The sequence below is a fragment of the Dama dama genome, chromosome 11, assembly GCF_033118175.1.
Source record: "Dama dama isolate Ldn47 chromosome 11, ASM3311817v1, whole genome shotgun sequence".
Taxonomy (NCBI): domain Eukaryota; kingdom Metazoa; phylum Chordata; class Mammalia; order Artiodactyla; family Cervidae; genus Dama; species Dama dama.
The window spans coordinates 4963281-4975457 of record NC_083691.1 but is presented as its reverse complement, the minus strand read 5'-3'; the positions used below and the strand labels follow the sequence as shown (position 1 = coordinate 4975457).

Genomic DNA, 12177 nt, shown 5'->3' with positions numbered 1-12177 from the left:
ACGCTGATTTCAAGCGGTCTGCTTCCCACCACACCCACTGCAGAACCGCCTCCTCCCTGCATTTCCACAGAGGCCCCCACCTGACCCCTCTCCTCCTACTCTGGCTGAACTGCTCTCCAGAAAGAGGGTGTCAGTTTTTAGTCACTGCCCCGTACTTTAAGCTAATGGATGGATTAAGAATTTTAAACATCTTCAGACATCAGATTTTAATTGGATAGGTTAGCAATTTGAAGGGAGAAAAGTGACATGTCACCCCCAGATAACTCTGAAGGAAACCTCCAAATACACATGTGAAGTTATTAATTCCCTACATTGGCAGTTCTGTTGAAGAAAATTGCTAGGCAGCTGGTCATATTTGGGAGGATAAGTCAGGTTCATATCATGATCTTAGTGTCGCAGTTTAGCCCAGAGCTTCACAAACTTTACATTTAAAGACTACTCAGACATTGGGGAAGGAATGAGAACGACTTTTTGTATCTTTTAGTTTTACCAGATCACTGCCAAGATGACAGGGAGATGCCAAAGATTCTAAGTCTAAATTTTGGGAAAAGTCACATCAGTGTCTGAACTTGGAACGAATCTAGCTCTCTTTCCATTTTCAGCCCACAGCTGCTGCTGCTGAAGTTCCTTCCTGCCTGTTCCCATCACACACAGGCAGACACAAACACAGGGCCTCGGAAAGAGAAAAAAGGAAGAATCGGCATGTAGACTGAAAAGTTAATCTTCATTTATAAGAGAAAATTATATACATATATTAAAAAAAAAACCAAGAACCTGCAAAATGTTTTAAATAGAAAAATTATCCAGAGAGAAGTATGCACAGGTTTAATTAAGGGGTGGACCCTCTAGCTAAACTGTGCTTTCTCAAAACATACTTTGCTCATTCCAAGTGAGCACAATGCTCTTTTGGAAGGTGGTTTAAATATCTTATTCAGGACCCCAGGGACTGGTTCTGACCATCTGGGATAGAAGGACATTAGGCAGTACAACTGTCTCCCAGGTGCGCGGGGCTGAGAGACGGATCCAACGACAATGGCTTCCCCCTCTGCTGGGAGGGCATGGCAGGCAGTTTGTCCTTGATTTTCTGCTAGATTTATGCCAAAGAAAGCCGTTTAAGCAAGTGTTCTAAAGTCAGTGCCCTGCCTCTCCTCAGGGCCAGGAAGATTTCAGAAATTCATTTCAGGGAGCCGGGATGGAGCCAAGTGAATATTTATTAGCTTCAGCTTATTTGTCGCAGAGGAGGGCATGGCTACTGATTCTTTGTTGACTGCAATACTCAAAAATGAGGATTCTGGAAGCTACAAAACTTTCAGCCCCATGAATGAGAAATGATTCTGAACTATAGTGTCAAGAAAAACAAATGAAACTGTCCCCCCAGTATTCTGGGCAGGACTAAGAAAGATCTTAAAATGGAAAAGTCAACTTTCTGGTAATTGGGGCTGAACCTGCCGTCTTAGGAGCAGCCTGTCGGACTCCAGGGAACAGAGTGAGTATTTTACAGGTGGGAATGTGGTCTCTTCTCAGGTAAAATGGAAACGCACCCCACAACGACCAGCTGCTTGAGCACAGACACACCTGCTCTCAGGTTTCACGTCAGACATCAAAGGTCCTCTCGAGGCACAGGAAGAACCCGTGACAGCAGTGACAGCCAATTTTACTCACCGAAGAGAAAAATCCAAACATCCCCAGATCAGTAGGCCAACGATGCTGACTATGACGGCAGCCACCACCATCGGCATCTCTGGCACCACCAGGGAGGACGGATACTGTTTGCTGATGACTATGTGCTTAGCCTACACTGACCTGTGTTATCTTTCTAAAGTCTCTCAGCAGTCACATGGTGATGATAAAATTATTTCCAATCCACAGCTGAGGAAACTGAAGCTCAGAGAAGTTAAGCGACTTGTCCAACATCACACAATTAATATGTTGGAGAGAATTCAAAATCGGGTCAGTGATCCTTAGTGAACCAACTTATGGTTGCCGGGGGAAGGATCGGGGGACGGGACAGTCAGGGAGTTTGGGATGGACATGTGCACACTGCTCTATTTTAAATGGATAACCAAGAGGGGCCTACTATATAGCACAGGGAACTCTGCTCAAGGTTATATAGCAGCCTGGATGGGAGGGGAGTTTGGGGGAGAATGGATACATGTGTATATATGACTGAGTCCCTTTACTATTTACCTGAAACTATCACAACATTGTTAATTGGCTATACCCCAATACAAAATTAACAGTTTTAAAAAAAAGAGGCCCCAGCTCTTAACCCAGGAATAAGAGGGCTCTGTAGCTATAATCCAGATGGAAGGGGACTCACATGGTGCCCCCCCAAGCTGTCACAGTTCAAAGGGCAGGGGGCATTCTTGCAAAGTTCAAGATGACAAACCTTCCAGGCCAGGTCATGTGACAACCATCGGCCCTAAAATTCCTTTAGCGGCAAGTGAAAATGATGGCAGCTCATAAGAAAGTTATCAGTTCTTCATTTCAAAAAAAAAAACTACAATGAACTATAAATGATCTGACACTGACACTTCCAAATAAAACTTGTAAGCCTCACAGAGACTTCAACATCTAGAGCTTTCATTTCCTAGTAGCTTTATCCTGCAAGGTCAACAGGTGATGGGTCAGGAGGTGCTATAAACCTGCAATGGTGATGGATTCCTTGACGGTCATCCAAGTTGTCCAAGCCACAAACTTCTACTGGGTCATCCGCTTAAGTCTGCCCACTCTCCCCCAGAGAATAGAAAAGTGAAGGAGTTTTACAGGTCTGTTCTTCTTCAACTTTTCACTTTCAATCAGGACATACATTTGTTACTAAAAAAAAATGCTGAGAGCACCGTTTCCGGGCACCCTCGGCATACGACTTAAACCGGATTCCCCTTCCCCCATCAGTAACAAGAGGCCATTTTTCTGAAGGTCGTCTGAACAATTTCAAAGGCTATAACAAATCAAAATGTTCCCTGCATCTAATATCAAACGGGGCTGATGCCAACACTTATTACAGAAATCAGATTCAAGCTTCCCCCAGCCTCCTCGACCCAAACACACACACACATCCAACTTTGAAGTGGGAAGAATGCGGGGATCAGAAATTACCCTGGAGACAACTCTGGCTGTCTTTGAAGGTTCCCTTTGATACCACCATTTCTTCTCCTCTCTTGCGCTAGGAGGCTAAAAGCTGCTTTTTTTTTTTTTATTATTGATACGGGGTAATTAATGAAGCTATAGCATTAACATAACCTAAATCCCCTAATAAGATAAATTCAATGGAGACACTTGCATTTTTTCCAGCTAGGTCTGACTGTGTGAAGTCAGAACAACAGCCAGGTAGTCAACCTCAAGCGGACTCTTAGCATGCTGAGTCAGGGCTCTGGGCTCCTCCCTGATGACAATGCAAAGTGGGGCGGCAAAGTCTTAGAAGCATTTTTATATTTTATTAGAGGAATTAATCTACTGGTGCTTGGCATCAAAAATACACATCCCAGGTAAAGAGGATGATCGGGGTAGAGGTGGTGGTTGTTAGTGCAGAGTGACAGATAGGTTTGGAGGGACTGTGATGGGTGGGGGAGGAACCTGCTAGAGCTGGGAATTGGGGGTGGCTCCGGGCCACTGTCGTGCCAGAGTAGCTAAGCAAACCTTTTAGAAACTGGTGGCTTTGGATTTGGAAGACACAACTGTGCAGGCAGGAGGAGTTCGGACCCTTGGAAGCTGAGGCAAGGCTTTCCAAGCCACAGCTACTGGGTCCGGGCAGTGGTCCACCCCAGGCAAGCGCTGAGGCACCAGCTCAGCAAATGCAGGGCTGTCCTCTGGAACAGCAAGACTGCAGGCGGAGACTGGCTCTCACAGGCCACACCTCAAGCTCCAACATCCTTCCGAACGCCGCGTTTCACCTGGGATGCGCCAGACGGTTCAAAACACGGATGGCACTAATGCAAGTGTATATAAATACTGAAGTTCACATATACCAGGATCGCTTCTAAAAAGAGAACACTAATAATGTCTGCATGACTTTCTTTTATCACTTGTAAAGTAGTCTGAAAAAAAGGGGGAGGGGGCGCTGATCAAATTGGCTAGGCGTAGTTTCTGGGCAGAGCAGTTGTGTGAGCGCTTCTGTGCCAAATGTGGTAGATGTGCCTTTAAAATAACAAAAGGACTCCATCCTCTCAGTCCTGCTCTTTCAGGGTCCCTGCAGATCACTGGGGCCAATGTATGCGGTTGTAACAGGGAGCAGGAGGCCTCCCGAGTACCCTCCGGGAAATGACTCAGGAGAATTCAGGCTCCTGGGCACACATTCACCTTCCTTCTGGGGAACAGAGACCCATGCTCATCTCTCATCAGGAAACTATGACCCGTGTGCACATGTGTGTACCTCCTTTGTTCTTTACTTATGACGAAAGACCCTGATGCTGGGAAAGATTAAGAGCAGGAGGAGAAGGGGACCACAGAGGATGAGATGGTTGGATCTAAATGGACATGAGTTTGGGTGGGCTCCGGGAGTTGGTGATGGACAGGGAGGCCTGGCATGCTGCGATTCATGGGGTCACAAAGAGTTGGAAACGACTGAGCGACTGAACTGAAGTGATGACATCAGTCCTCGCTGCCTTGTCTGGTACCTCTCTCTAATTTCCTCCCCCCCCCACCCCATCTCTAATTTCTGATTCTCCACTCTTCCATCCCAGCTCAGGCATTTTCACATCCCCAGGGGGCTTCTTCATTATCCCCTCCCACACATTATTACTCTGCTGTGTTCCAGGCCCTGATGTGTATCCACGGGAGGGAGAGACACTCAGGACAGAGCCTGGGCCCTTGAGGAGTTGCTGGCAGATGGAGGTTTGAGAACTGGCTCTGTGTGTGACTGGGGGCAGCCACTTTACCACTCTGGGTCTCAGGTTCCTTATCAGAAACATGAGTCTAGCAGTGGTCCCTAGGATTCTGTGACCACTGGAGGTTAAGTCTGCTTTGTAGAAGGCCTACCAGAACAAATATGGAGTATGCCAGTATTTTTATTAATTACGAGGTAGACAAGTCAACAAACAACCAGGATGTACTAGTTCTCGTACCGGAAAATGATTATTCAAAACACTACGGAGGTGAAGAATGATGATGATAATTTGTGCTGTAAGTTGAGGGAAACCCAGGTCTGCCATCTTTGGAGCCTGTGCCTATAGAAGAGGCCTCTAGGGGAAGAGGGACAGGACAAGAAGAGAGACGGTGTTCGGTCAGTGCAAAGGGAAGAGTAAGCATGTCAGGTGAGCAGGAGGCGCAAGCACCCCAGGTTAAGGGAGCAGAGCAGGTGTTAAGCGTGTGGGAGAACCTGGAACGTTCTTGAGAGCCACAAGGAGCACGAAAGGCTGGAAGGTAAGACAAAACACGTGCCGACAGTGACGGCAGATGAGGTCAGGACAGGGGGCAGGCGCCAGATCACCAGGCATTGCTATGTCTAGCTTAGGGGTCTGGATTTTATTCTACAAGCCAGAGTTTTCAAAAGGGTGTTTTGCCAAATGCCAATGTCACAACACACTCCAAGAATAAAGGAAGAAAAAAAATGGATAATCAAACTGGTTAGGAAAAGACTGCATACTACATACCCCTCTCGGGAGACTCACAAGGCACACGGGCAAACTCCAGTCTCTAAGACTTTCTATAGTCAAGAGTCCCACTGAACTTTCTCTAACCCCGAGTTTCCCAAACTCTTTTGATCACAGATTGCTTTGTGTCCAACGTCATCTTATATTCCACTTTTCTCCTCTGGGCAATGGGGAGATGGCAGAGAGCAAGAAATCACCCCCTTGACTGTGTATTTCAGGAAGACGGCTCTGGAGGCCAAGTGAAGGACAGGCGGGGGAGGGAAGCAGGACTAGACACAGGAAGTGAGGAGGACAACGCTGCAACTTGGTGGAGAAGCCAGGAGAACTGAGGAGAAGTGGCGATGGATGGGAGGCGCCCGGCTGCAGGGATGAAGAGGGAGCCTCGCCAGAGCCTGCCAACAGACTCTGACTGGACGAGGCAGGCCTGAGCAGTTGGCTGGCACAGTCACCCTGGGTGAGCACCGGCCCAGGAGCACTGAGGCTGATTTTGGACAGGCCGAACCTGAGGTCCTGCTGGGGAGGTGGTCTGATTCTGACACACATCAGGAGTGACCTCTACGAGGGGACACAGGAAACCACAGGGACACGAGGGTGGCCGAGAGGCAGGAGTGCAGTGGGGAAGACGTCCCCGGGAAGTCTGGGAGTCAAGTGGGTAGAGGGGAGGGAAGGAACTACCTCAAATAGCTGAGGAGGAGGAATCAGAGAAAAATTCTAGGACACATACACATGAGACTGTTCTCTAACTCCCAGATTTAAGTGCAGAATAAAAATAATACCAGTTACCATTTACTGAGTATCAACTAGGTGGCAAAGCCCTTGCATGATTTTGGACGCTTTCAGTTTGGGGCAGTTAAATAAACACCACGTTACAGACTGACGTGGATACTGCCGAGCAGGCAGAAGCTCTGCTCCTTATACTCGAAGTGCAGAGTACGCTTCACTTGTGTCCTGAATTCCGTTTCTCTTCCAGCACAGCCATTCTGAGCACAGAGCTTTCATGTATTTCTAAGTCCTTGGAGAGCACAGGCTGGGACTCACACGAGGGGTGACTATGAAGCTTTAAATCACCAACAGAGGCCACAAGAATGACCACTAACTCAGGCTCTGGGCGAGGATCTCCCCCGACCCAGTCTTGCTTCTGCTGTTGCAGAGGAGTTCGGCATTTCTCGCTTAGACTCGCCATCAGAGCTGACGAGTCACGCACACCATAGGTCATGCTTGCCCCGATTATCTACTTTATTCTCTGCCCTTGCTCCAGAGGCATTTTGGTCTTTCTAAAAGAGAAGGGGGAAAGCTTCCCTTGAGGAATCTTTCCTCTCCATGGGGAGATTGATGAGAACTTGGCAGAGCCCTGGGAGTGAGAGTAGCTGCCCAAGGTGACGACGCTGGAGCGGAATGTGGAAATTCGAAAATGCTGGGCTCCTTGATCAAAATACAGACCTCGTTCCTGTACGGGTCACGCCTCTTACATAACGCACAGGTATGTGCTAAGCTACATTCGTCACCTGTTTTTGGAGAGCGTCCTATCCTCATTATAACGTGGCCGTTGGGTGCTAAGTGCTGGTACTAACAAACTTTTACATTTTAATGGGATTCATGAAAAGAAGGGAAAGCTCCAGGGAGAGGGGAAGAAGGAGGCTCAGTGCCAGAAGTGACCAGGGTGTACCTGGGTGGGTTTCTCTGGCAGAATGCTCATTACGCTCTGGAAGCAAACACAAATGAAGCCTGTCGGCTCCTATTAGCATCCTCTCATGCTCGATCTCCATATGGAGAGTGTGCAGTCGAGAGAAATCAGGGGTTCACACAGGTGAACGTCCCATGAAACAGCTCACCCACAGAAATAACTCATCTTTTTTCAACAGCAGTATTCAACATGCACTGCTATGGACAAGCAACTTCTGGTGGTTACCCCTTAGTTTCGAGGAAAAAGACGGTCGGCAGGCTGTGTGTCAGACTAACTTGAATTTTCCTCATGGTTCTCGGAAAAGCAAAATGCTGAACCCTGGGCTATTGATGTGCTGCATGACTAGGTGGAGGGGGGGAAAAAAAAGGAAAGAAAAGAAAGAAATCCATTTCCTCAGAAGACACATTTAATGAGGCAACTGGGGTCCAAGGTGATAAATTAGAAATTCAACTAAGGGTATCAGGCTTAAAGGAAAAAAGCAGAAGCTTGATGAAAAATGCAAGGGGAGAGAGATAAATGTTTTTTTGTAAAGCGTTCGGCTTCACACTGATAAATCTACGCTTGTTGACCATTTCAGCTATGATTGCCAGTGTTTAATGTCATTCATCTGGGACTCGATTACATTTGTTCTGGGATACAGAAAATAATGGAGAAAACAAAAGACTCCAGCATGCTTACCTTGCCATCTTCTGTGTAGACGTTTTCATTATACCCCTTCACTATCGTTCGATCAATGAACAGGCTCCGCATGACGACAATCACTTTCAACACCTTTCCCAAGGTCACCTGGCAAAACACACAGGGGCAAACATGAATGCTCACCCTTGAACATGCAGACCACACAAGCTGGGCAAGACAATGAGAAGATCACCTCTGCTTCTGAGAGATGCACCAGTGGACACGCGGAGGAAGGAAGGCATGGTGGTCACCCGTGTGCCAGCCTCCTAAGGCATTTCAGATGGTGCAGGTCCCAACTCATCTAACTACCCTGAATTTACTTATGATTTTGACTTATAAACTCTCAGAATAAGTTCTAAACGTTTGTTTGCTGGAGAAAGCAAGTTTCCCTTCTGTTTTTTTTCTGTCTTAAGATTACCTTCTTAAAAAGTGATCCTAGGACTGTAGCCTTGCAGGAGTGAGTGAGCACAGTTGTTTCCATATGATGTAACAATCCTTCAGATACTCACAGAATATGTAGAGAGTACAACAGAGAGAGATGAAAGGCAGACACCAGATACCCTCTGGTTGAACTATCTATTTTTAACAGCTGGTGGAAAAGTGGACCAGTTCTGAAGGTAAATGAAAAGTAGCTGAGTTTTATCTCCAAAAAGGAACATGATCCTGTAAATACATTTAAGTATTTTTACTCTCTTAGAACCTAAGAGAGTTCTCTGGTGGTCCAGAGGTTAAGACTCTGTGCTTCCACAGCAGGGGTACAGGTTCAATCCCTGGTTGGGGAACTAGGATCCAGCAGGCCATGTGGTGCGGCCAAAGACAAACAAACATTACCAACACCTGCTACAAAAAGTGAAGTTTCACAAATGCCAGGGGAAAGTGGCTTCCCAGGTGGCTCAATAATAAAGAATCTGCCTGCCAATGCCGGAGGTGCTGGTTCGATCCCTGGGTCGGAAAGATCCCCTAGAGTAGGTAATGGGAACCCACTCCAGTATTCTTGCCAGGAGAATCCAATGGACAGAGGAGCCTGGAGGGCTACAGTCCACGGGGTTGCAAAAGAGTTGGATACGACTGAGAGACTAAACAACAACAAAGGGGAAAAATAACCTGATGTGCTTGTTGAACAGACTCAGTCCTCAAGAGAGACAGCGACTTCCATTCTTTTAGGGGCTCATATAACCCTTCCGATACTTTGTCAGGCCTCTTCTGTTTATCTCCTAGATGAGACCCTAAAGACAGACTGGGCACAGGACCCAAACCAAGGCCCACTGTCTGGGCTATTCTGTGAAACTCTGACATCACAGAATTGGCTACAGGGAACCCTCTGGGCTCAGACCAGAGTCTTTCCGCAAACAGCACTCCTGATGTTGCAACTCCAGTGTGCAGGCCATTTTGGGGGGTGCCACCTCCAGCCAGCCTTCCCTTACTCCCCATTCCCTGCAGTTCTTACCCTCAGTTCAGTTCAGTTGCTCGGTCATGTCCTACTCTTTGCGACCCCATGAAGCGCAGCATGCCAGGCTTCCCTGTCCATCACCAACTCCCAGAGTTCAACCAAACCCATGTCCATTGAGTTGGTGATGCTATCCAATCATCTCATCCTCTGTCGTCCCCTTCTTCTCCTGCCCTCAATCTTTCCCAGCATCAGGGTCTTTTCAAATGAGTCAGCTCTTCACATCAGGCTCCCAAAGTACTGGAGTTTCAGCTTCAGCATCAGTCCTTCCAAAGAACACCCAGGACTGATGTCCTTTAGGATGGACTGGCTGGATCTCCTTGCAGTCCAAGGGGCTCTCAAGAGTCTTCTCCAACATCACAGTGCAAAAGCATCAATTCTTCGGCACTCACACTCAGCTTTATTTATAGTCCAACTCTCACATCCATACATGACTACTGGAAAAACCATAGTCTTGACTAGATAGACCTTTGTTAGCAAAGTAATGTCTTTGCTTTTTTATATGCTGTCTAGGTTGATCATAACTTTCCTTCCAAGGAGTAAGTGTCTTTTAATTTCATGGCTGCAATCACAATCTGCAGTGATTTTTAAGCCCCCCAAAATAAAGTCAGCCACTGTTTCCACTGTCTCCCCATCTACTTGCCATGAAGTGATAGGACCAGATGCCATGATCTTAGTTTTCTGAAAGTTAAGCTTTAAGCCAACTTTTTCACTCTCCTCTTTCACTTTCATCAAGAGGCTCTTTAGTTCTTTTTCACATTCTGCCATAAGGGTGGTGTCATCTGCATATCTGAGGTTATTGATATTTCTCCCGGCAATCTTGATTCCAGCTTGTGCTTCATCCAGCCCAGCATTGCTCATGATGTACTCTGCATATAAGTTAAATAATCAGGGTGACAATATACAGCCTTGACATACTCCTTTTCCTATTTGAAACTAGTCTGTTGTTCCATGTCCAGTTCTAACAGGTGCTTCCTGACCTGCATACAGGTTTCTCAAGAGGCAGGTCAGCTGGTCTGGTATGCCCATCTCCTTCAGAATTTTCCACAGTTTATTGTGATCCACACAGTCAAAGGCTTTGGCATAGTCAATAAAGCAGAAGTAGATGTTTTTCTGGAACTCTTCATATTTTGATGATCCAGCGGATGTTGACAATCTGACCTCTGGTTCCCCTGCCTTTTCTAAAACCAGCTTGAACATCTGGAAGTTCACGGTTCATGTACTGCTGAAGCCTGGCTTGCAAAATTTTGAGCATTTCTTTACTAGTGTGTGAGATGAGTGCAATTGTGCGGTAGTTTGAGCATTCTTTGGGATTGCCTTTCTTTGGGATTGGAATGAAAACTGACCCTTTCCAGTCCTGTGGCCACTGCTGAGTTTTCCAGATTTGCTGACGTATTGAGTGCAGCACTTTCACAGCATCGTCTTTACCCTACTGTCCCCAACAACAACAGTTTCTCTCCTTGATCAGTCCTGGGTGTCAGTGAACATTACTAACACCGGGTTCCTTCAATAATGCTGAATTGATCTCTATTTCTACATGCCCTCAATGCTACAGAATACAAAAGAGTTAAGAAAAAGACATGATACTTTTGTTTATATTTAAGAGAATGTTAATAAAAGCACCCTGCATCTGCATAGCACTTTTAAATTCTGCTACACCATTTAACATTTAATGGGTCATTTCTTGTAAAATGGGAAATCACTACTTAAGGATGCCAATAAACCGCCAAGGCAGGAACAGAAACAGCCTTTAATTTATGTGTAGTCTTGGAAGGAATCGAGGGAAGGAAAGGAACCGAGTTACAGTTTGGTAGTCATAAGCACTGAAGTCCCTCCCATCAGGAAGCTTCCACAAGCCTCTTATCCTTATCCATCAGAGGGCGGATAGAATGAAAAACACAATCACAGAAAACTAATCAAACTGATCACATGGATCACAGCTTTGTCTAACTCAATGAAACTAGGAGCCATGCTGTGTAGGGCCACCCACGACGGACGGGTCATGGTGGAGAGTTCTGACAAAGTATGTGGTCCACTGGAGAAGGCAATGGCAAACAACTTCAGTATTCTTGCCTTGAGAACCCCATGAACAGTATAAAAGGGCAAAAAGATAGAAAACTGAAAGATGAATTCCCCAGGTCAGTAGGTACCCAATATGCTACTGGAGAAGAGTGGAGAAATAACTCCAGAAAAAATGAAGAGACGGAGCCAAAGCAAAAACAACGCCCAGCTGTGGATGTGACTGGTGATAGAAGCAAAGTCTAATGCTACAAGGAACAATACTGCATAGGAACCTGGAACGTTAGGTCCATGAATCAAGGTAAATTGGAAGTGGTCAAACAGTGGAGATGGCAAGAGTGAATATCAACATTTTAGGCATCAGGGAACTAAAATCAACTGGAATGGACGAATTTAATTCAGATGACCATTATATCTGCTACTGTGGGCAAGAATCCCTTAGAAGAAATGGAGTAGCCCTCATTGATAGTCAACAAGAGTCCAAAATGCAGTACTTGGGTGCAATCTCAAAAACAACAGAATGATCTCTGTTCATTTCCAAGGCAAACCATTCAATATCACAATAATCTTGAGTCTATGCCCCAACCAGTAATGCTGAAGAAGCTGAAGTTGAACGGTTCTATAAAGACTTACAAAACCTTCTAGAACTAACACCCCAGAAAACTAACACCTTTTCATCATAGGGGACGGGAATGCAAAAGTAAGAAGTCAAGAGACACTTGGAGTAACAGGCAAGTTTGGTCTTGGAGTACAAAATG

General features: G+C 46.1%; 1 protein-coding gene across 2 annotated transcripts in view; it reads right to left on the bottom strand.

The window, feature by feature from the left end:
* Positions 1 to 12177, bottom strand: part of MED27 (mediator complex subunit 27) — a 218776-nt gene that overhangs the window by 21548 nt on the left and 185051 nt on the right. For both annotated transcript variants that reach the window (XM_061154346.1, XM_061154347.1), the window contains exon 5: positions 7954 to 8061. In XM_061154346.1, the coding sequence (XP_061010329.1) occupies positions 7954 to 8061 (108 nt within the window). The remainder of the gene's footprint in view (positions 1 to 7953; positions 8062 to 12177) is intronic.